Raw genomic sequence first — 26,562 nt, 5'->3', positions numbered from 1 at the left:
CTCTTGCCCTATACACCTGCAAGAGAGCCATTGGCAAAAGAGTTGTGTGTTTTGCGTGTCATGCATTGGGTATATACTGCAATTGTCAGACCTATAATGCTATATGGTTGTTGTTGTGTTGTAGCAGTGTTTTGTACACTAAGGCGGCAGCCCTTGCCGATGAAGGAATCCATCGGGTCAATCCGGTTATGTATAACCGGCTACCATGGTATTGATGCTATATGGTGTTGTGGTCTGGTGGACGGCGTTTCAAAAGTACATCTACTGTTCAATACTTATCCGGATCCAAAGGATGATTTTTCTTGTGCATCACAGCCGCACTGTGGACGACATCATCTAACGCACTGATTTTAATGCTACATCTAATGCCTGTGGACATTGTGACTAAACAAATTGCTGCGACCACTGCAGTGAGGTTAAGGGAGCTTCCTCTTTGGTCATGTGACGGCTACAGACACTGTATTATGCCTAATACAATGTCCGATGGTCCAGGGAGTGTGGATTACACCCTACCTGAGCCGCTTTTTGATAAAAAGTACTGCACCACTTTAATAATAGAACCGATTGGAACTACGGTATCCCTGGTAACAGAAGTTACATAAACTTCTATGCGGATAGTTCCAAACTAAACGACCAGTTGGGCTTTGGGGTGTACTTTAACTGGTCATGTCGAAAATGTTACCCGACCCCTGCAGTGTGTATCAGCGGAGATCCTTGTAATTAAGCAAGTGGTGGAATGACTAAGATATAACTTCATAACGAAGATTGGCATAACTATCTTCTCAGACATCATGGCAGTCATTAAATCCCTGGAGAATGTATTTCTGAACACAAAAACCGCCCTCGGCTGTCGCAGATTCTTAACGAGAACAGTTAAAAAATCACCTGCTATGGTTGCCGGGCCACAGAGATATCCCAGGGAATTGTAAAGCGGACGAGCTTGCGAGACTAGGAACTACCCTACATATTCTAGGGATACTGGAATCTGTGGTTATACCTCTAGCAACATGTAAGCTAAGTTTTGATGGTCAATGATAGATGGTCACAAAGAGGGGGCTGTGAGCATACCAAAACTATGTGGCCTAATCTACACTTGAAGAGGTCTACTGGTTTGGTGTTACTGATTATAACAGATGTCTCAGTCATTGTGTCCGTCATGACGGGGCACTGTCTAATCGGAAAAGATGCTGACAGGCTGAAGGTTGTCAGCAACGACTTTTGCAGAAGCTGTGAGGACATCGAAGAAGAAGAGACTATATAACACCTTCTGTGTGTGTGTCCCGCACTAGCGGGAGAACCTGTCTGATTTAGCTGATGTGAACATTCGCAAGTTATTGGGCTTTTTAAAGCGATATGGATGGTTCAACGGTAGGAACTAGAAGGCATATTCCTTCTTCTGTTCCTGTGGTATCACAATGGACGAAAACGTCTAAGTGAGTCTGATGGCAGACTGCCACTTAAATCTAATCTAACCTAACCATAGTGCATGGAACGGTCAGCTGGTCAACCAATAACAAACGGGTGTGAGTTCCTAGATAGTCTAGTAGTAGTAGTAGTAGTATTTATTTTCATAATTCTTTATGTATACAATGTGTGGTAAGATTTTGTACAATATATAAATAAATACTTAATATTAATCTCTAAGACATGACATATTGTCGTTAGTCTGCATATGGGGTTTTGCTATTGTTATACATATATATACAGATAATATTCAGTTTAATAGTTGAATTCATTTATCAGATTTAGCCTGTATCTCATAGCCATTTTGGTGTATTTTGCAAGCCGTGTCCATTCTACAACTGCGCCATCAAGAAGACTTATTACTTCGTTTTCTGTTAATATTTCCTTGTTAAAATATATTTTCCTAATTTCTTTTAACACCGGGCACCGGCCTATGAAGTGTTCCACGTTTTCTATCTCCATTGTGTTGCAGAGCGAACATATTTCGGATCCATTGTTCCTGTATATATTACCATTTAGAATCGTTGTTTCTGTTCTGATCTGTAGTATGCATCTTATGTCTTCGATCTTATATGATGTTTTTAAATAGTTTGCTCCTTGCATAGGATCTAAATTTCTGTATATCCTACTTGTGCTCTGCTTTCTCGACATATATATATTATAATTCTTTACTCTTAGTGCTTGTAGCAGTTTAGTTCCGTTTTCTTTCCAAGTTGTTTTGTTCAGATTGTTTATTGACCACTCAATATCATGTTCCGCTCCCATTTCATTTAGGCGTTTTACCCAGGATAATTTGTTCTGCAGTATTTTCTTTGAAAGAAGAAATGGTAGACGAGATTCGTCGTACTCAAATAGAGTTTTAAACACATATCTTATGTTTAAATCTAGTGTAAATATATGTCCATTTTCGATGGAAGTTTCTAGCATTATGGCGTATGTTGGTATGCAATCTGGGAGATTAAGCATTCTCTTGATGAAATATGTCTGCAGCTTGTCAACTTCCTCAAAGTGTTTGTAACCCCATACTTGCGCAGCGTATGATTGTATTGATCTGCTAACGGCTAGAAAGAGTTTCCACTTAGATTGAAGTGGTACATCCTGTTTTTTTAGAAAGTCGTTCCATGTGCTATTTATACTAGTTTTTGCTGCTTGATTCCTTTTTTCAACATGCTTGCTAAAGCTCATGGATGGTGTTAATGTTACTCCTAGATAACAATATTCCGATGTTATCGTCACAGGATTCGATTTAAATGTCCAGTTTTCATTTCTGGCTATTCTCCCACCTTTTCTAAATACCATAATTTTTGATTTATTTAAATTTACTTCGACTGTCCATAGTTTACAATACTCTTCCAAGTTGTAGATCATTTGTTGTAGCACATTTGGTTCATCGGCTAGTATTACGATGTCATCGGCATATAGAAGTAATCTTACATTTAATCCATTTAGGTTAACTCCGCCTTCTAGAGTGTCATGCAGGTCATTTAGGTACAGAGCAAATAATAGCGGTGAGAGTAGGCATCCTTGTTTGACACCTGACGAAGTATTGAAGTATTCCGACAATTCATTTCCGGTCCACACTGCTGATGTTGTGTCTTTATAAACGTTTTCGATAAATCTTACAGCTTTCGTTGACATGCCTATCGATTGCAGTTTGAATATGAGCGCTTTCCTTGAAATGTTATCGAACGCCGCCTTAAAGTCAACGAAAAAAGCATACGTTTTCTTTTTTTGGCTGAAATTCAAATGTACGATTGAGGATAGGTTATAAATATTGTCAGACGTGCTATAATTTTTACGAAAACCTGCTTGATACTCATTTAGTATCTTATGTTTCTCCGACCATAGTGACAGTCTTTCATTAAGTATGCCCATCATTATTTTTGCAATACAATTCATAAATGCAATACCTCTATAGTTGCACGACAAGGTTCTATCCCCCTTTTTGAAAATTGGATAAATGATAGTCCTGAGTAATGATTCATCAACACAACCGGAGTCGTACAAGGTATTGAACGTATTCACAATTTCTGCCAATAGATCATTTGGTGCATTTTTAAAAAATTCGTATGGCACTCTATCCTCGCCAGGAGCCTTATGGTCTTTTGTTTTACTCAAAACTTTTTTGACTTCCGACAGTGTTATTGGCGTGTCCAGCTCGTGATAAAATTGCAAATTGTGTGCATATTGGATGTCTGATTGCTCTTGGTGAGGATTTAATAGATTTTTGAAGTGCGTTTGTAGATCTTCTGCAGAAGATTTAATTTCTTGATAGTAGTTCGTGTTTCTTATTTCTTTGGCAATTTTCCACCACTCTTTGCTATTTTGCACTCTTTCTAGGTTGCTTTCTATGATTTTATAGTAAGAGTCTTTAGCTTTTTGACAGATTTCCTTATATTTTTGCCTTTGATCCCGATACTCCAGTCTATTTTCCTCGCTACTGTTGGCCCTGTATTTCTTGAGTGTGGCCTGAACAAGTATTCTTGTTTTATGGCACGTTATATTAAACCATTTTTGTTTTGGAGTGAATTCTTGGCTTTTTACACTTACATCATAGTGAGCCTCTTTTATTATCTTTACTATGTCTCCGCAGGTAAACGATATTGTTGTTTGTTTTCTATCTTGTAAAACTGATGATACTTTGGATTGGTATTTTGCTAAACCTTTGGGGTTCCAATGCAATTTAGGTAAAAGTTTTGATTTGTTCTCTTTTGTAAGCATTTTCAGAGTCAGAATTATTGGAAAGTGGTCTGACCACATTTTATCATCTACATTAAATTTTTCTACAAATTTCAAAAGATCTTGACTGACGGCACATATATCGTTAACTGATTCGCCAACGCCACTAACAAACGTAAACTCTCCATTTTCATCACCCGCCGTCATACCGTTGATAACAAACAATCCAGAGTCATAGCACAGGTCCAAAAACTGTCTTCCTCTGTTATTTATAATAATATCCTTGGACTTTCTTTTCTCAAAACCTGCCGAAAATTCTTCTTTATATACCTCATCTAGGAGTATCTGCATGTTCCCAATTCTGACGTTAAGATCTCCAATGACTATTGGATTTACAACTTCACTGTGCCGGGTTACATTTTTTACGATTTCGTATGTTTCTTCCCACATTGCTGATCTCATATAGATAGGTATAATAGTGAATGCCGTGTTTTGAGTTTTTATGCAAATAACACACATATTCTCTATAGTTTGGAATGTACTATTGAAACCCTTTATCCGCAAATCCTTTTTGATTCCCAGAAAATATCCTCCTATACCTCTTCCGTAATTACTTTGTCTCGTAGCTGGTATCCATTTCTGCTCAAACTCTCCGAAGTAAATTTTAAAGCGTTCAAAGCTATCAGCGCAGACATGGGTTTCTTGTAAAGCAACGATATCCATAGTTTTTATATAGGCAAAGAAATCTGCAAATAGAACCTTGTTTGCTAGGCCATGTATGTTATAAGACAATATTTTTATGTTTATAGGATAACTTATATCTAAGTCTTTAAAGGTACACACATTGTTTCTTATTAGTTTTTTTGATTCGATTTTTGAAGCAATTGGTGATAGTTTAAACTCACGTCTTCGATGATTTCTCCATATAGTTCTTTCAGTATATCTGCTGCTTTCTTATCTCCACTGACAAGTATTTTGTTGCTATTCCACGACATCCATTGCGTACCAATCTTAATAGACGAATTTTTTACCATCACTCTGTGAGTTTTGCTTTTCAATAAAATGTCAGTTTTCAATTGCATCATAACTTTTCGATCGACCTGTTGATTTTCATTTAGATCCCTTTCAATTTTTACAGTTGATCCTGCCAGTTTCACAGTGTTTTTGAGTATTAATTCAGCCATTTCTTGATTTTGCATCTCGGCTACAACTGATATTTTGCTGTTAGAAGCCGTGTGTATTACCCTAGCAGTGGTCACTAGTACATTGGGTAATTTTAGTACATTCTTGCATATATTCTGAACAGAATTAATGGGGGTACCTTCTTTAACTAGACCCCTAAATATAACATTTTTGCGTCTTCCATGGTCAACTAATCTTCTTATTTGTTGTTGATCTTTTTCTCTTTCTAATTTAAGCTGATTTATTTCCTCCTTCAATTTCAGATTTTCGTTTTTTAGACTCTCAACTTTAATGTCAATATCTGTTATGTGTTGTTTAAGATCTTCAACATCAGTTTTTGTACAAAGAGTTTTGATCTTTTCATCCATAACTGCTTCCATAGATTTTTGCATCATAATCATTAATTCATTTACCTCAATATTTCCTACAAGGGCAGTCCTTTTAAAAGCAGTTGCTTCCTCTGGCGATGTTTCCCGTAGTGTTCTCTTCGGGGTATTCATTTTGTTTTGTTTTATAACGTATTTTTTTCGAATGTTACAATAAAAAAAAAATTGGTACTTTAGTTTAAGAAGGCCGTCTTAACGTGTGAGCCTGGTTTTAGAAATGTTTTGATGTGTGAACGCTCTATATTGGTTAATGTTGTGTAGTCTCGGCCTCCACCTTTTACTGACAGATGTTTCACGTGGCGGCTAGATCAGCTGTAGTTGTTTTGATTCTGACCTGGTAGACTTTTCTTAGCAGCAACCGGTTAACATATTTCCAATAATTTCCAATGTTTTTTGTGGTATTATTAAGATTTCAATTGGATATTTTTGAAAAAAGTGGTTGAATTTGTTACCAAGGCTGCTCCCTTCACCTTCAGAGCCTCAGCAATCAACGATCCATCAATACAAATGCAAGCTGATACTATAACGGCGTGAAATCCAACAATTACTTAGAAATTTGTATGAGCGGTATGTAAGCACGTATGTATAACTTAACAGCACGTATGTATCAAGATAGTCTAGTATTTCTGACGAAAGTCCTTACTTCAGGAATAAGAAGGCTAATATCTGTGGAGCACAAACCATGGAAGTATTGATAGAACAGCGTCACACGACCCACTTCAATCCCATGGCAGCCGGTTGTACGCATCGGATTGACCCGATGGAATCTTCATCGGCAAGGGCTGCCGCCTCAGTGTACGTGTTCATCTTTTTTCGTCATGGGAGAGGCACATCCCGGAGTGCCTTCTCCGTACGCTTCTGGTCCGTGCCGGGATTGAAAAGAACCCCGGACCCTGGTTCTGTTCCGTTTGCCAGAACCGCCTTCATCATCGGTCAGTGTCGGTGAGGTGCAACCGGTGCTTGGCAATTTATGCAACGACAGCACCCTAGCCCTACTATTGCCAGGCCAGTGCCGGGAAGTGTATCGTTCTTGCAGTTAAACTGCAATGGACTGCGAGGCAAGATTGATGAGATTGTGGATTTTATGAGTCGGAAGAGCATATCGGTCGCAGCGATCCAGGAGACAAAGCTGACTAACACCTGCAGCTTGCACAGTTGTCACGGCTACAATGTGCTACGTAAGGATCGCTCAAGGAATGGAGGTGGGGGATTGGCCTTCGTTATACACCATTCCGTGCAGTATAGACCTATCTCGCCTGCGCTTGACGCTAGTGACTCATACATGGAATGTATGGGGGTAGCAGTCAGGTCTGGTACTGCCGAGATAGAGATATACAACGTGTATATACCGCCGGTTGGTAGCTGTGTCCCGATTAATGGCCAGGCCTACAGCCCCGACATTAGTGGGTTGCTATCTGGCCATGGTCGTCTGGTTCTGGGGGATTTTAATGCACATCACTCGTCATGGCATTCTCCCCTAGGTAACGACCAGCGTGGCATAGCTTTGGCAGAGCAGATAGATAGCTCCACGTTTTGCACGGTGAATGAGGATGCCCCCATTAGGATTACGAGGAGGTGCAGCAACTCGCCAGACATCTCAATCGCATCCCCTGATCTCCTGAGTGACGTATCCTGGCAAGCCGTCATCTCTTTGGGGTCAGACCACCTCCCCATAATCCTCACCATCGACCGACCACCCGACTTTATAACCCCTGAGCGCCGGACGTTCATCAATTACAAGAAGGCCAATTGGACTGGCTTCAGAGAGTATACCAATCGCCGCTTCAATGAACTGCAACCCCCCTCTGATGTGCTTGTGGCCGAGAGGAAATTCCGAGACATCATCAACGCAGCAGCCGCTCGCTTTATACCAGCCGGTCGAATACCGCAAGTGCGACCCAATTTCCCGGCGCAAGCAGTGGTACTCGCAGACGAGCGTGATGGGATTCGTGCTATGGACCCCGCTAACCCCAGAATCAGCGAGCTGAATCTGGAAATAAACAGGGTAGTCAACGAACATAAGCGGAATTTGTGGCTGGAACACTTGGAGCAATGTAACTTAGGCACCGGTGCAGGCAAACTGTGGGCCACTGTTAAGTCTCTCTCGAACCCCGGTAGACGGGGCGACAGGACCTCAGTCACATTTGGCGAGATAAACGTGACTGATCCGAAGAGATGCGCCAGGTTGTTCAACCGTCAATTTATTGTGCATCCCGAGAGAGACAGGGCAAGGAGGAGAGCCATTCGCCGTATTCGTGGTCTCCGAGCCGATGAACAGTCATCACAATTTACCGTGGGCGAAGTTACGAATGTCATCCGTGGCGCCAAATCTTCCAAGGCGTTGGACCCCGACGGAATCTCTACATTGATGCTGAAGAATCTGGATTTACCTGGAGTTGAGTACCTTACCACTGTCCTTAACCTGTCATTGAACACTCTTATAGTTCCCGATGTCTGGAAAATGGGCAGAGTGATCCCGATACTGAAGCCTGGTAAAGACCCGAGTTTGGGGGAGTCGTACAGACCGATCTCCCTTCTCTCACCAATGGCTAAGACGCTTGAGGCATTACTCCTCCCGAGCCTCGTAGGAGAATTTCCATTCGCCGAGCATCAACACGGATTTCGGAGACTGCACAGCACAACAGCTTTGCATGCCATCACCACACACATTTGCCGTGGCTTCAATCAACCCAGGCCATGTGATAGGACGGTCCTCGTGGCACTGGACCTGTCGAAGGCATTCGACACGGTCAGCCATGCCAAATTATTTGAGGACATCGCCAACACGTCCCTCCAGCCAGGCTTGAAACGTTGGGTCGCGAATTATCTGTGTGGCCGCCAGTCATTTGTGGAATTTAGGGATAAGAAGTCAAAACACCGTAGAGTGAAACAGGGAGTTCCCCAAGGTGGGGTGATATCTCCGGCTCTGTTTAACCTCTACCTATCCTCCATCCCACCTCCTCCAGACGGCATAGAGATCGTATCTTATGCGGACGATTGTACGATCATGGCATCAGGCCCCCCACCCATTGATGACATCTGTGATAGGTTGAACGTCTACCTCAACGAGCTTGCCTCATATTTCGCTGCAAGAAATCTGAAGATATCCGCCACCAAATCTTCAGCCACACTGTTCACTACAAACACGCGTGAGGTGAATACTGAGCTGACTGTGATGGTCGATGGAGAAATGATCCCGACCATCAAGTGTCCCTTGGCGTCACATTTGACAGCTCCTACACTTTCTCCCCACATGCCACAGCAATCTGCAATAAAGTCAAAAGTAGAAACAAGGTCCTCAAGTCACTCGCTGGCAGCACTTGGGGTGCAGACAAAGAAACCTTGTTGACCACGTACAAAGCAATTGGCCGGTCTGTGGTAAGTTATGCAGCGCCAGTGTGGTCACGTCAACTTTGTGACACGCAGTGGAATAATATTCAGATCTGTCAGAATGCCGCCCTCCGAACTGCGACGGGCTGTCTCCTCAGTTCTCATGTGGACCACCTCCATCAGGAGACAAAGATCCTACCAGTGCGAAGACATAACTACATGCTGTCTAAGCAATACCTTTTGGGCTGTTATCGCAGAAATCATCCAAATCATCATCTTGTGGATAGATACCCACCGCCCAGAAGCCTTAAGGTAGATCTACACGATCTAGAGCGTGAGGTCCAGCGCTACAAGAGAGAACCTCTAGATCAAGCGGCACACAAGCGGGTCTGAACAACATTCATGCAGACACGGTAGCAGACGCGTTAATTGGCTACCGGGTGAATGTAGTCCTTGGAGAACGACCAAGGACTACATGCTTTAACGTTGTAATGCAAATGCAAATTTTGCCCACGAACATTCCAATAAGGAACAGGGACAAACGTTGTAATAAGCCAGTTTATTTGTGTAGAACTAAAGATGTTTAATTTAACTAATTTGCGTGTGTTCACTAATTGTAAAAGAATGAGCAAAACTTAAAACTCTTCAAAACAATATAAGTGCGGCCTTTATGCGCATCACGTAAATGCATTCCCAGATTCGTACGATGCTTGTTTATGCCACATTCAAGTGTGGCAATAAGTGTTACCCTAACATCTCCCCTTTTATGATGATATAGGTGATTGGGATATGGTTTATACAGGTTTTCTACGGCTTGTAATACGCTGAGGCGACCAATGAGGTGATTCTGGAGGCGTTGTAAAAGCGTCATCATATGCAGAACCCATGTTGAATTCTTCGAGTAAAATATCCAATGGCAGTCTGCATTATGATTCAGAAATTTCGTCATCATCCGCAAATTATCTTCTAATTTAGACTGCATGCGCCCTGACTAGAATTTTTCTATCACCAACTTGTATGATTGTGTTGTAAATGACATTTCCTACTTTCTCAATGATTTCTCCGGGAACGCAGTTGCTCTTATTTGCCTTGAAATTCTGCGCATATAAAAAGTCACCAGGATTGAACTTCTTGTTCTTAGTGCCTTGTTTGCTATTGTCCCGAGCTTCCCATTGACTGTTGACTTTTCGATCAGCGCATTAAGGTTTTCTGATGGCATCTAAAACAGCTCGTATTTTACGCCCGAGAAAGGCAACTCTTGCCCTATACACCTGCAAGAGAGCCATTGGCAAAAGAGTTGTGTGTTTTGCGTGTCATGCATTGGGTATATACTGCAATTGTCAGACCTATAATGCTATATGGTTGTTGTTGTGTTGTAGCAGTGTTTTGTACACTAAGGCGGCAGCCCTTGCCGATGAAGGAATCCATCGGGTCAATCCGGTTATGTATAACCGGCTACCATGGTATTGATGCTATATGGTGTTGTGGTCTGGTGGACGGCGTTTCAAAAGTACATCTACTGTTCAATACTTATCCGGATCCAAAGGATGATTTTTCTTGTGCATCACAGCCGCACTGTGGACGACATCATCTAACGCACTGATTTTAATGCTACATCTAATGCCTGTGGACATTGTGACTAAACAAATTGCTGCGACCACTGCAGTGAGGTTAAGGGAGCTTCCTCTTTGGTCATGTGACGGCTACAGACACTGTATTATGCCTAATACAATGTCCGATGGTCCAGGGAGTGTGGATTACACCCTACCTGAGCCGCTTTTTGATAAAAAGTACTGCACCACTTTAATAATAGAACCGATTGGAACTACGGTATCCCTGGTAACAGAAGTTACATAAACTTCTATGCGGATAGTTCCAAACTAAACGACCAGTTGGGCTTTGGGGTGTACTTTAACTGGTCATGTCGAAAATGTTACCCGACCCCTGCAGTGTGTATCAGCGGAGATCCTTGTAATTAAGCAAGTGGTGGAATGACTAAGATATAACTTCATAACGAAGATTGGCATAACTATCTTCTCAGACATCATGGCAGTCATTAAATCCCTGGAGAATGTATTTCTGAACACAAAAACCGCCCTCGGCTGTCGCAGATTCTTAACGAGAACAGTTAAAAAATCACCTGCTATGGTTGCCGGGCCACAGAGATATCCCAGGGAATTGTAAAGCGGACGAGCTTGCGAGACTAGGAACTACCCTACATATTCTAGGGATACTGGAATCTGTGGTTATACCTCTAGCAACATGTAAGCTAAGTTTTGATGGTCAATGATAGATGGTCACAAAGAGGGGGCTGTGAGCATACCAAAACTATGTGGCCTAATCTACACTTGAAGAGGTCTACTGGTTTGGTGTTACTGATTATAACAGATGTCTCAGTCATTGTGTCCGTCATGACGGGGCACTGTCTAATCGGAAAAGATGCTGACAGGCTGAAGGTTGTCAGCAACGACTTTTGCAGAAGCTGTGAGGACATCGAAGAAGAAGAGACTATATAACACCTTCTGTGTGTGTGTCCCGCACTAGCGGGAGAACCTGTCTGATTTAGCTGATGTGAACATTCGCAAGTTATTGGGCTTTTTAAAGCGATATGGATGGTTCAACGGTAGGAACTAGAAGGCATATTCCTTCTTCTGTTCCTGTGGTATCACAATGGACGAAAACGTCTAAGTGAGTCTGATGGCAGACTGCCACTTAAATCTAATCTAACCTAACCATAGTGCATGGAACGGTCAGCTGGTCAACCAATAACAAACGGGTGTGAGTTCCTAGATAGTCTAGTATTTCTGACGAAAGTCCTTACTTCAGGAATAAGAAGGCTAATATCTGTGGAGCACAAACCATGGAAGTATTGATAGAACAGCGTCACACGACCCACTTCAATCCCATGGCAGCCGGTTGTACGCATCGGATTGACCCGATGGAATCTTCATCGGCAAGGGCTGCCGCCTCAGTGTACGTGTTCATCTTTTTTCGTCATGGGAGAGGCACATCCCGGAGTGCCTTCTCCGTACGCTTCTGGTCCGTGCCGGGATTGAAAAGAACCCCGGACCCTGGTTCTGTTCCGTTTGCCAGAACCGCCTTCATCATCGGTCAGTGTCGGTGAGGTGCAACCGGTGCTTGGCAATTTATGCAACGACAGCACCCTAGCCCTACTATTGCCAGGCCAGTGCCGGAAAGTGTATCGTTCTTGCAGTTAAACTGCAATGGACTGCGAGGCAAGATTGATGAGATTGTGGATTTTATGAGTCGGAAGAGCATATCGGTCGCAGCGATCCAGGAGACAAAGCTGACTAACACCTGCAGCTTGCACAGTTGTCACGGCTACAATGTGCTACGTAAGGATCGCTCAAGGAATGGAGGTGGGGGATTGGCCTTCGTTATACACCATTCCGTGCAGTATAGACCTATCTCGCCTGCGCTTGACGCTAGTGACTCATACATGGAATGTATGGGGGTAGCAGTCAGGTCTGGTACTGCCGAGATAGAGATATACAACGTGTATATACCGCCGGTTGGTAGCTGTGTCCCGATTAATGGCCAGGCCTACAGCCCCGACATTAGTGGGTTGCTATCTGGCCATGGTCGTCTGGTTCTGGGGGATTTTAATGCACATCACTCGTCATGGCATTCTCCCCTAGGTAACGACCAGCGTGGCATAGCTTTGGCAGAGCAGATAGATAGCTCCACGTTTTGCACGGTGAATGAGGATGCCCCCATTAGGATTACGAGGAGGTGCAGCAACTCGCCAGACATCTCAATCGCATCCCCTGATCTCCTGAGTGACGTATCCTGGCAAGCCGTCATCTCTTTGGGGTCAGACCACCTCCCCATAATCCTCACCATCGACCGACCACCCGACTTTATAACCCCTGAGCGCCGGACGTTCATCAATTACAAGAAGGCCAATTGGACTGGCTTCAGAGAGTATACCAATCGCCGCTTCAATGAACTGCAACCCCCCTCTGATGTGCTTGTGGCCGAGAGGAAATTCCGAGACATCATCAACGCAGCAGCCGCTCGCTTTATACCAGCCGGTCGAATACCGCAAGTGCGACCCAATTTCCCGGCGCAAGCAGTGGTACTCGCAGACGAGCGTGATGGGATTCGTGCTATGGACCCCGCTAACCCCAGAATCAGCGAGCTGAATCTGGAAATAAACAGGGTAGTCAACGAACATAAGCGGAATTTGTGGCTGGAACACTTGGAGCAATGTAACTTAGGCACCGGTGCAGGCAAACTGTGGGCCACTGTTAAGTCTCTCTCGAACCCCGGTAGACGGGGCGACAGGACCTCAGTCACATTTGGCGAGATAAACGTGACTGATCCGAAGAGATGCGCCAGGTTGTTCAACCGTCAATTTATTGTGCATCCCGAGAGAGACAGGGCAAGGAGGAGAGCCATTCGCCGTATTCGTGGTCTCCGAGCCGATGAACAGTCATCACAATTTACCGTGGGCGAAGTTACGAATGTCATCCGTGGCGCCAAATCTTCCAAGGCGTTGGACCCCGACGGAATCTCTACATTGATGCTGAAGAATCTGGATTTACCTGGAGTTGAGTACCTTACCACTGTCCTTAACCTGTCATTGAACACTCTTATAGTTCCCGATGTCTGGAAAATGGGCAGAGTGATCCCGATACTGAAGCCTGGTAAAGACCCGAGTTTGGGGGAGTCGTACAGACCGATCTCCCTTCTCTCACCAATGGCTAAGACGCTTGAGGCATTACTCCTCCCGAGCCTCGTAGGAGAATTTCCATTCGCCGAGCATCAACACGGATTTCGGAGACTGCACAGCACAACAGCTTTGCATGCCATCACCACACACATTTGCCGTGGCTTCAATCAACCCAGGCCATGTGATAGGACGGTCCTCGTGGCACTGGACCTGTCGAAGGCATTCGACACGGTCAGCCATGCCAAATTATTTGAGGACATCGCCAACACGTCCCTCCAGCCAGGCTTGAAACGTTGGGTCGCGAATTATCTGTGTGGCCGCCAGTCATTTGTGGAATTTAGGGATAAGAAGTCAAAACACCGTAGAGTGAAACAGGGAGTTCCCCAAGGTGGGGTGATATCTCCGGCTCTGTTTAACCTCTACCTATCCTCCATCCCACCTCCTCCAGACGGCATAGAGATCGTATCTTATGCGGACGATTGTACGATCATGGCATCAGGCCCCCCACCCATTGATGACATCTGTGATAGGTTGAACGTCTACCTCAACGAGCTTGCCTCATATTTCGCTGCAAGAAATCTGAAGATATCCGCCACCAAATCTTCAGCCACACTGTTCACTACAAATACGCGTGAGGTGAATACTGAGCTGACGAACACGTTGCTCCAAGTGTTCCAGCCACAAATTCCGCTTATGTTCGTTGACTACCCTGTTTATTTCCAGATTCAGCTCGCTGATTCTGGGGTTAGCGGGGTCCATAGCACGAATCCCATCACGCTCGTCTGCGAGTACCACTGCTTGCGCCGGGAAATTGGGTCGCACTTGCGGTATTCGACCGGCTGGTATAAAGCGAGCGGCTGCTGCGTTGATGATGTCTCGGAATTTCCTCTCGGCCACAAGCACATCAGAGGGGGGTGGCAGTTCATTGAAGCGGCGATTGGTATACTCTCTGAAGCCAGTCCAATTGGCCTTCTTATAGTTGATGAACGTTCGGCGCTCAGAGGTTATGAAGTCGGGTGGTCGGTCGATGGTGAGGATTATGGGGAGGTGGTCTGACCCCAAAGAGATGACGGCTTGCCAGGATACGTCACTCAGGAGATCAGGGGATGCGATTGAGATGTCTGGCGAGCTGCTGCACCTCCTCGTAATCCTAGTGGGGGCATCCTCATTCACCGTGCAAAACGTGGAGCTATCTATCTGCTCTGCCAAAGCTATGCCACGCTGGTCGTTGCCTAGGGGAGAATGCCATGACGAGTGATGTGCATTGAAATCCCCCAGAACCAGACGACTATGGCCAGATAGCAACCCACTTATGTCGGGGCTGTAGGCCTGGCCATTAATCGGGACACAGCTGCCAACCGGCGGTATATACACGTTGTATATATCTATCTCGGCAGTACCAGACTTGACTGCTACCCCCATACATTCCATGTATGGGTCACTAGCGTCAAGCGCAGGCGAGATAGGTCTATACTGCACGGAATGGTGTATAACGAAGGCCAATCCCCCACCTCCATTCCTTGAGCGATCCTTACGTAGCACATTGTAGCCGTGACAACTGTGCAAGCTGCAGGTGTTAGTCAGCTTTGTCTCCTGGATCGCTGCGACCGATATGCTCTTCCGACTCATAAAATCCACAATCTCATCAATCTTGCCTCGCAGTCCATTGCAGTTTAACTGCAGGAACGATACATTTCCCGACACTGGCCTGGCAATAGTAGGGCTAGGGTGCTGTCTTTGCATAAATTGCCGTACGGGAGAGGTCGGGGGGGGTCACATAGTCCGACGACGAGGACGCCGAAGGCGACGACGGCGACGCTTGTGACCCACTGCTGGCTGTGTTCGCACAGCACCTAGCGACATAGCCAGTATGACTATACTCCCGTAGCGAAGTTAGGCCAGAGCAAGAACGGAAATGTACCCACTCCAAGCACCTGTTACACCTCACCGACACTGACCGATGATGAAGGCGGTTCTGGCAAACGGAACAGAACCAGGGTCCGGGGTTCTTTTCAATCCCGGCACGGACCAAAAGCATACGGAGAAGGCACTCCGGGATGTGCCTCTCCCATGACGAAAAAAGACGAACACGTACACTGAGGCGGCAGCCCTTGCCGATGAATATTCCATCGGGTCAATCCGGTACGTACAACCGGCTGCCATGGGATTGCAGTGATCCCGCTACTGAAGCCTGGTAAAGACCCGAGTTTGGGGGAGTCGTACAGACCGATCTCCCTTCTCTCACCAGTGGCTAAGACGCTTGAGGCATTACTCCTCCCGAGCCTCGTAGGAGAATTTCCATTCGCCGAGCATCAACACGGATTTCGGAGACTGCACAGCACAACAACAGCTTTGCATGCCATCACCACACACATTTGCCGTGGCTTCAATCAACCCAGGCCATGTGATAGGACGGTCCTCGTGGCATTGGACCTATCGAAGGCATTCGACACGGTCAGCCATGCCAAATTATTTGAGGACATCGCCAACACGTCCCTCCAGCCAGGCCTTAAACGTTGGGTCGCGAATTATCTGTGTGGCCGCCAGTCATTTGTGGAATTTAGGGATAAGAAGTCAAAACACCGTAGAGTGAAACAGGGAGTTCCCCAAGGCGGGGTGATATCTCCGGCTCTGTTTAACCTCTACCTTTCCTCCATCCCACCTCCTCCAGACGGCATAGAGATCGTATCATATGCGGACGACTGTACGATCTTGGCATCAGGCCCCCCACCCATTGATGACATCTGCGATAGGCTGAACGTCTACCTCAACGAGCTTGCCTCATATTTCGCTGCAAGAAATCTGAAGATATCCGCCACCAAATCTTCAGCCACACTGTTCACTACAAATACGCGTGAGGTGAATTCTGAGCTGACTGTGATGGTCGATGGAGAATTGATTCCGACCATCAAGTGTCCCAAAATACTTGGCGTCACATTTGACAGCTCCTACACCTTCTCCCCACATGCCACAGAAATCTGCAATAAAGTCAAAAGTAGAAACAAGGTCCTCAAGTCACTCGCCGGCAGCACTTGGGGTGCAGACAAAGAAACCTTGTTGACCACGTACAAAGCAATTGGCCGGTCTGTGGTAAGTTATGCAGCGCCAGTGTGGTCACGTCAGCTTTGTGACACGCAGTGGAATAATATTCAGATCTGTCAGAATGCCGCCCTCCGAACTGCGACGGGCTGCCTCCTTAGTTCTCATGTGGACCACCTCCACCAGGAGACAAAGATCCTACCAGTGCGAAGACATAACTACATGCTGTCTAAGCAATACCTTTTGGGCTGTTATCGCAGAAATCATCCAAATCATCATCTTGTGGATAGATACCCACCGCCCAGAAGCCTTAAGGTAGATCTACATGATCTAGAGCGTGAGGTCCAGCGCTACAAGAGAGAACCTCTAGATCAAGCGGCATATCAAGCGGGTCTGAACAACATTCATGCAGACACGGTAGCAGACGCGTTAACTGGCTACCGGGTGAATGTAGTCCTTGGAGTACGACCGCCACCCATTGCACCCGAAGAAATCGACCTCCCCCGGCAAACCAGAGTGATTCTGGCTCAATTACGTTCCGGCAGATGCAGCCGCCTCAATTCCCACAGAGCTAGGATTGATGCCGACGTGCAAGATGTATGTCCCGACTGTAACCAGGGACCGCACGATACACGTCACCTGTTTAACTGCCCGGCCAGACCCACTCGACTCAGACCCAGATCCCTGTGGACGCACCCCATCTTAGTCGCGGAGTTCCTGGGTCTTGACACTCAACAGAATCAAGCAGACGAAAGATAGTACACAATAAACTGCTACAACAACAACAACAACTGAGCTGACTGTGATGGTCGATGGAGAAATGATCCCGACCATCAAGTGTCCCTTGGCGTCACATTTGACAGCTCCTACACTTTCTCCCCACATGCCATAGCAATCTGCAATAAAGTCAAAAGTAGAAACAAGGTCCTCAAGTCACTCGCTGGCAGCACTTGGGGTGCAGACAAAGAAACCTTGTTGACCACGTACAAAGCAATTGGCCGGTCTGTGGTAAGTTATGCAGCGCCAGTGTGGTCACGTCAACTTTGTGACACGCAGTGGAATAATATTCAGATCTGTCAGAATGCCGCCCTCCGAACTGCGACGGGCTGTCTCCTCAGTTCTCATGTGGACCACCTCCATCAGGAGACAAAGATCCTACCAGTGCGAAGACATAACTACATGCTGTCTAAGCAATACCTTTTGGGCTGTTATCGCAGAAATCATCCAAATCATCATCTTGTGGATAGATACCCACCGCCCAGAAGCCTTAAGGTAGATCTACACGATCTAGAGCGTGAGGTCCAGCGCTACAAGAGAGAACCTCTAGATCAAGCGGCACACAAGCGGGTCTGAACAACATTCATGCAGACACGGTAGCAGACGCGTTAATTGGCTACCGGGTGAATGTAGTCCTTGGAGAACGACCACCACCCTTTGCAGCCGAAGAAATCGACCTCCCCCGGCAAACCAGAGTGGTTCTGGCTCAATTACGTTCCGGCAGATGCAGCCGCCTCAATTCCCACAGAGCTAGGATTGATGCCGACGTGCAAGATGTATGTCCCGATTGTAACCAGGGACCGCTCGATACACGTCACCTGTTTAACTGCCCGGCCAGACCCACTCGACTCAGACCCAGATCCCTGTGGACGCACCCCATCCTAGTCGCGGAGTTCCTGGGTCTTGACACTCAACAGAATCAAGCAGACGAAAGATAGTACACAATAAACTGCTACAACAACAACAACAACAACGACCCACTCAATTGTATTCCTTGAGCATCAGGAAAGCAATAGAGTTGCATACCCTACCGTCGCCAATCAACACCAGCGCATTTCTCTGAACGCGGTCCAGAAGTTTAAAGGATGATTTGGAAACTGCAGCCCATAGTAGAGCTGGCAAAATATCGATGGTTATCAAACCGACATTGATTGTGTCCTACAACATACATTGCACCTATAGAGGACGCAATTTTCATCCGATAGGGCTAAAATTGTGTACAATGATTTCTCTCATGACTTCCAATTGACTTAAATTTTATTCTATTTTATTTTATTTATTTATATCATTTTCGTTTGAAATATAGGTGATGGGAAATTAACGATAGTTTCGATACTAACGATATTTTTTATTAGAAATATCGATTATAGATAAAATGCAAATCAAAGCAAATTATATATTTTTTTTATTTAACATGAAAACAATATACTTGGAATTTTTCCCAATTCGTTTATGAACTAAATCTAGACTTTGTTTATACCAACTGTCATACTTATTCATTCATTTTAAAACATTTACTACTACTATTACTAATATCGAAAATATCAAATGTTGGGATTATCGATAGTTTGCCGGCTGTAATTATATTCCATCTTCGGCCTGATATAAGTAGTCCGATCTGGACCACATTTTACCCATCGCTGTAAAATGTGGTCCAGATCGGATCATATTTGGATATAGATGCCATATAGATCCAATGTGACACTGCGCCACTGCACCATGGACTCAAATTCAAAATTTGCAGTACAAATTATTTTCAATCAAGCTAGCGTTTCTAAACTTTGTTAATTAGTGTGTCTTATCAAAAAAAATGTTACAAATGATTTTGGAATAAATCGGTTCAGATTTAGATATAGCTCCCATACATATCTTTTACTGCCATGGCAGATGACAGACTGCCATCACTTAGACGTTTTCGTTTTTTTTTTTCTTTTTCAATTTTCAGATTTCAATTTTCTTAAACGATAGAAATGAATATTGACGGCACGGGCGACAAACAATAACAAACGGAGAAACGTGTGAACCAGACGACGGATAAACTACTACTAAAATTATTCTATTTATAAACGCTAAATAAAAATAAATAAGCTTACCTGCCGATATTTCTAAAAGCATTAACACGTTCGAAGGATCCATAGCCTTGACGAGGCGTGTAAAATCCTCGTTTGCCTGGCATATAAAATAGTGGATCGTTATCTTCTACATGACAGGGTTCCAACAGTACGACAGGATTCATCTTCTTGGACTGTCCTGCTGAAGATGAGGAACTTGACGAGTCAGACTTTTGTTTAAATGTAATAATATCGAGTGCCTCGTTGACTTTCTGACGCAACATTTCCTCGGAAGATAAGATGGATAACAATTGAGGCGTTGGTATTTCCAATAACATCCCAGTAATTTTGGAAGCATTTGCCGAATTTATAGAACATATCTAAGAAATATAAAGTATATTAAACATCTTGTCAATTACATGTTAAATGTTGTGCAAACCTTTGGGTACAGACGCTCCCCTAATTGTTGCAAGTGTACAGACAAATGTTCATTAGGGTTTTCTCCAGATATATCTTTAAAGGAAATCAGAAAAGAAATCAAAATCACCATTAAAAGAGTTGTTGCTTTTAATTACCAGAGTTGTCCATAATGGGAATGTAAGGTCTAGCATAAAAATTTAGCGCCTTTTTTTCTCTTGCTGTTCGCCAAAGTATTTTGCTTCCGGTACCACGTCTTTGTAAGTTTGGTGGCTCACGACCCTGCGATCCACGGTTGCGAAGAATACTTGAAAATGGAACTCCATACTTCCCACTGTTATTTCCCACTTGAACAGACTCCAAATTTGGCATTTTTGAACTTGCTAGCAGCGCTTCTGATATTGAGGTGTAAAAACTACGGGCTACTCCTGACCCCTCACCAGGTTCATCCTTAAAAGTTACCTTAACTCTATTGAAAGTAAGAGGTGGATGGACGCGTCTATTCTGACTTCCAAACTGAGAATTCAGTTCCTTAAACGTTTGCATTATAAGAGTGTCACGGTTACGTTCTAGTTTACAGAGAATCAAATCACGTTGCTGGCCGTTGCGTAGTTTTTCCATGTGTCTTCTAAAACGCATTTCTTTTACAGGAAACCCTCGCAGCTCTGGTAAAACTGAACCGTGCTCCATGCCAACGTCATCCATAAACACTCTTCCGAATAAGTCAAGAGCCAGCTTCCACCTACCTAACAAAAAATTCCACGATGGAGAAGATTCATTCGCGTCACACTTCTGGCAAAAGTGTTGACCTCTCGTAGGGAATATTAATGATGGTATTTTAGTTGAACGCCCGACTATATTTTTAATGGAATCAGTAGGAACTACATAAGGCATGCTTGCTTTTTGCGAAGTCGAAGGCTCATCATTAATGGGGCCTAAGTCGGACAGGCCACCTGCTCTAACAATAACGCTCCGTACTGCCGAAGAAGAAGAGGGTCCAGTAATATTTGGCTGCACGGCATCCAAAGAGTCGGGGGTTCGTTGATTTTTATTCGGAACTATTATAACATCGGGCCTAGTAGCTATAACCACAGGTTGATTTGTGTTTTGAATTTCAACAGCCTTTTCGATATTACCACTAGCAGCGTTGTCAACATCCATCGCATCAAGATGTTCATTTTTGTCTTGATCAGCCGATTTAAGGTCATCTGAATACTGTTTCTTCTTTAATTGGAGATACACATTCCCACCACTGCCCTCATTAGCCACGTCGGCATTAGATGGCATGTCAGTATTTATACGGAAACATGATTTTGATTTGGATAACTGTTCGCTATTTTCGTTAGATTTATAATCGTCCTCTTCCTCACTTACTTGATTTATCGCATCTGCTGATGTGGTTTGGTCATGGGTAAATGTCTTTGATATACTATATGATGAAAACCCTAATTTTGTAGGTGGGTAATCGAGCACACTAAAATTTGGCTTGCTATTTTGCAAGGCTGCTACATTTTCTGTAGGCGATACAATCAAAGGGAGATTGGCAAACAGGTCTTGTCGCTTAGAATTTGGTTGCAAGAGATGTGGTTTATCCGCTAAAGGTATAGCCACATCAAGTGGCAAATCAAAGCCGTCTGGAGCTAAGCACCCTAGACTCAAAGTAGAGTCGGATCTTGCAAAGAATGTGTGTCGGCGTATAGATCCCGATCCCAACATCGTTAAAGACGATCCGATGCCTCCATCTCCATACGGCTCATCGTTTGGAATATTTGATAGTTCATCATCAGTGTCATCGTTTTCCGTAGTGTTTATTGTGTTGCCAGCAATACCTTCACTTTTTTCGTAAAAGTTTGTGTCATTTCGCATATAATATATGAATCCGTCCAGCACATAGGCGATATGACGCAGTGCCGCTATATCTAGAACTGGTAAAGCATCGCGGTGTTCAGAAGTGTGTGCTCGCATTAACGACAAACAGTAGGTGAAAAAGTCTCGGCGAGATGAAGAAGCTAAAATAGTCGTCATAAATAAACGTATGTTCATACAATAAAACGTACAAAAAAAATCCAAACAACACTCAAGACCATACCTAAAACATTTATGCCTATAGATGACGTAGTATTCGATTGACCGTTTGATTGAGTTGAATTGTTCTGCGCACTTAAATTCAATGGGTGAAGGGGATGAGCTGGATCAGTGTAATTTGTTAGGTACGCTCCAAATTTTAGTTGGGCTTCAGTACTGTCCATTACTGAAAACATCCAATCCCAAGTAGGCTTGAGGCATTTCTCAACAAATTCCTTAAAAAAGAATAAAGAAAATTGATTCAATAAAACACTTCCTGACCTCCCTCTCGACGAATCAAACCTGTAACTTCGCAGCTTCTTCTGGTTGAACCTTTAAGGACGTTTCAATGTCATTTAAAATATTGTATGTTAGGCCACTCATTAGCTCCGATATTTGGCGCACTATAATGCCAAAGGCACGCGCCAAATTACTGGATGTGGTAGCCATTGTATGTTGTTCTTGAGGAGGCGCTGCAACCGCTGTACTTGCAGGAACAGTGGACCGACGTAGTGCCATAGGGTCAATGAACACTAAACTGGAGCCAGCAGGCATTCGAACTGATGAACGAGCCGTATCGCGACTTCGTATTGCCCATTGCATTGATTGTGGTGCCAAATCACTTCGATTATTAGAATTTGCACTTCTTCGCTCCAATTGATGATCAGCATAAGAGAATTCATCGTCATCATGATCATCGGTTTCACCATCCTCTGAACCCTCTTCGTCCTGTGGTGAAGAATCTCCAGATTCATCTTCAAGAAACAAAACACCAATATCTGTAATGGTAATGAACTTGAGTTTCTTAACACAACAAACGTGTACTAAAGACCGAAACGCAACACATCAAGAGAAAACTCCTTTAACAAAAGGAGTCACGAATTGTCTACGTATATAAAAGTGTAGTGCTACTCACTGGTATTTGCCCAGACAAAACGCTGAGAATATAAACTAGAAATGATGGACAACTCTTGGTACGAAGGTACGAGTTAAGGCTGAGATTTTGAAAATACGTACTAAAACGTACAATGGCCATGAAAACTGTAAATTGTTGTTGTTTTTCACTTAAAAAGATCCATTTGTTTGTGCTAATGCAAAGGCATATTGCCAAAGTAGTAGATGGGTTAATATATGAGAGATCACAGTTACAAGTGAGCAGCGTTATCGTTTGAAAATTTCGGAAGGGTGCACAATAAGTGGCATTCATTAAGAGTGTTCGCGTACTCAAAAATTGGTGCAACTTGCACAATTTGTTACTGGAAGTCGTTCGCGTACATTTTGGCAATTTGGTAAATAAGAGCTAGCAAAGCAATCTACTGGAGGGTTTTTTCAGCATTAGCAGCATCGAACGTTATATTATCACGACACAGGATAGCTGTGAACACCACACAGGCTGGAACATTGAGGTCAGCTTAGCTGCGAGCTACCGGGCGCGTCCACAAGTTGCGGATGTTGGAATGCTCCATACGGCGTAGCTGCAACGGCAGTCGCGGACAATCAGCGGTATCGAGCGGAGAGCCTCAGTGAGAGGTCAGGCGGTACCGGCTCTGGTACAAATACTGAGTGCCAATGGTGCTCCATATGATAAAGCGAGTTATTGGCGCCTTTAAATAACCAATGAGTATGAATTGTTGCAAATGAAGGTTTAGCACAATTAAAAGGAACCCCTTTTGATAGCGGAGCCCAAAGATGTTCCCGCTGAGCAACAGTTCTTCGTAGAGAAGATATACCTTCGGCAATCTTAAATTTCTATATGGAGGAGAGAAAGCATTAGTTAGGGGAGAGAGCATTAGCTACGGGATTACCTCCTCTGGATCTAAAAAGATGGGTCAGCAGAGGAACACCTCAACGAGGTGTACTGTCTCCTCTACTTTGGAAAATAGCCATTAACAATATATTATTGTCTCTGGAAGAAAAAGGTGTAAAAGTGGTCGCGTATGCTGATGACGTGGCTATTGCGGTTAGGGGAAAGTGTCCCAGCACTCTAAGAGATATACATCAGGAAGCTCTACGTGCAACAGCAAAGTGGGCTACCGAAAGTGTCCTAGGTATAAATCCGTGCAAGACAGAAGTAGTTCTTTTCAGCAGGAGATACAAGGAACCTGTCTCCTTGTCTCCACCTACTGCTCAATACTTAACCGGATCCAAAGTATGGCTTGTTTGTGAATCACAGCCGCACTGAGGACGACATCAACTAATACACTGAATTTAATATTATATCTTATGCCTCTGGAGACATTGTGGCTAGCCAAATTGGCCATGTGGCGGCTACGGACACTGTGTTATCCTTGATACAATATTCGATGTTCCAGGCAGTGTGAATTACACCCTACTTTAGCCGCTTTTAGATAAAAAAGTTGAACCACTATTCCTGATAGAACCGATGGGAACTATCCATGGTAACAGAAGTTAGCTAGACTTCTATACGGAAGGTTCCAAACTAAACGGCATTAATAACTTCCCAGACAGCCATTAAATCCCTGGAAAACGTATTTCTGAACACAAAAACCGCCCTCGACTGTCGCAGATCTCTCAATGAGATGGTTGAACACAAAATTCACCTGCTCTGGGTGCCGGGCCACAGAGGGAATTGCAAAGCGGACGAGCTTGCGAGACTAGGAACTGGGAATACCGAAATATGTGGGTATGCCTCTAGCGACATGCAAGCTACGTTTTCTGGACCAGGCCCGAAGAACAACCAATGATAGATTGTCATAGAGAAGGGGCTGTGAGCATTCCAAAACTATGTGGCCTAATCTAGATTTGAAGAGGTCCTTGCTGTCATTGGTTGGAACAGACGTCTCAGTCATTGTGACCGTCATGACAGGTAACTGTCTGATCGGAAAACATGCTGACAGATTGAAGGTTTCCAGCAACGACTTTTGCAGAAGCTGTGAGGACATCGAAGAAGAAGAGACTATAGAACAACTGTGTGTCTGTCTCGCACTAGCAGTCAGAAGGAGTTCCACTTTAGGTTCTCATTTCTTTGAGAACCTGTCTGATTTAGCGGATGTGAACATTCGCAAGTTATTGGGCATTTTAAAGCGATCTAGATGGTTCAACGGTAGGAACTAGAAGGCATCTTCCTTCTTCTGTTCCTGTGGTGTCACAATGGGCGAAAACGTCTCAGTGAGTATGATGGCAGACTGCCACTTAAACCTAATCTAGCCTAACCTTACGACAAGCGGGGCATAGCTTTGGCAGAGCAGATTGAAGGCTCCACGTTTTGCACGTTGAATGAGAATGCACAGGACTATGCATTACGAGGAGGTGTAGGATGCACTAGGAATACGAGGAGGTATAGCAGCTCGCCAGTCATTTCCATTGCATCCTCTGATCTCATGAGTGACGTATACTGTCAAGCCGTTAGACAACCTTCCCCATAATTTCAGAGTGTGACAGGGCAAGGAGAGCCCTTCGCCATATCCGTGATCTTCGAGCCGATGAACAGGCATTACAATTTACCGTGGGCGAAGTAACGAATGTCATCCGTGGCTCCAAATCATCCAAGGCATTGGGCCCCGACGGAATCTCTACATTGATGTTGAAGAATCTGGAGTTGAGTACCTTACTACTGGCTTCAACCTGATTTTGAACACTCTTATAGTTCCCGATGCCTGGAAAATGGGCAGAGTGATCCCGCTACTGAAGCCTGGAAACGACCCGAGTGTGGGGGAGTCGTACAGACCGATCTCCCTTCTCTCATCAGTAGCAATGACGATTGGAGTATTACTCCTTCCGAGCCTCGTAGGAGAATTTCCATTCGCCGAGCATCAACGTGCACATTTTCTCATTAGTCGTGATTAGCATTGTGAGTCGCTTCACGCTCACGCACGAAGAATCATAATTCAATCACGCGCGATTACGTGATAAGATTTGAATATCACTCACGAATCACGTGACTCACGCGTCGTCTATTCACGACTCACGTAGGTACGTACTACAGGACAAGATCAAAAACTAGGTTTCGGTTTACTACTTTATATTCTACGTAGCAGACGATACAATATTTGCTATGTTTTATTTTAGTCCTATCCAGTGCAAGCCAGATGTTCTGGATAGAATATCAGTGCAAAGTTGCACTGCTAAGATATCGTTATCATGCAATAACAGACAATAAGAACCGATAAAATGTGATTTGCACTATAAAGCACTAAAATGAAACACAGCAGTTGTTGTACAGTGAAAATCATGCTATAAGTGTACGAAACGTACTAAAATGCGCTGATATTTAACTAAATGATACAACCAGATTTCTATCATATCCAATCCCATGGCAGCCGGTTGTACCTACCGGATTGACCCAAAGGAGTTCTTCATCAGCTAGGGCTACCGCCTCAGTGTACAACACACTCTTTCCACCCCTTAACGACAGAAAGAAGTTCTAGATTTCAATGTTTTTTTTTTTCAGTCTATTGTCTTTAAATCTAAACTATAATATTTAATACTATTTAAACAATCATTACCCTATTCAGCA

General features: G+C 44.2%; 1 protein-coding gene across 2 annotated transcripts in view; it reads right to left on the bottom strand.

Moving 5' to 3' along the window:
• The window catches only part of LOC106091645 (E3 ubiquitin-protein ligase hyd), a 70,440-nt gene that overhangs the window by 25,672 nt on the left and 18,206 nt on the right, over positions 1–26,562 (bottom strand). Inside the window, exons 10-14 of one of the 2 annotated variants that reach the window (XM_059364006.1) lie at positions 22,389–22,864; positions 22,111–22,321; positions 20,180–22,030; positions 20,044–20,117; positions 19,647–19,984 (exon numbers count right to left, since the gene is read on the bottom strand). In XM_059364006.1, coding sequence (XP_059219989.1) covers positions 19,647–19,984; positions 20,044–20,117; positions 20,180–22,030; positions 22,111–22,321; positions 22,389–22,864 — 2,950 coding nt within the window. The remainder of the gene's footprint in view (positions 1–19,646; positions 19,985–20,043; positions 20,118–20,179; positions 22,031–22,110; positions 22,322–22,388; positions 22,865–26,562) is intronic. The other variant, XM_059364008.1, reaches the window with a different exon arrangement.

Source organism: Stomoxys calcitrans, chromosome 2 (assembly GCF_963082655.1).
Source record: "Stomoxys calcitrans chromosome 2, idStoCalc2.1, whole genome shotgun sequence".
Lineage (NCBI taxonomy): Eukaryota > Metazoa > Arthropoda > Insecta > Diptera > Muscidae > Stomoxys > Stomoxys calcitrans.
Note: the sequence above shows the minus strand (reverse complement) of the source record. Positions and strands in the feature narration are given on the sequence as shown.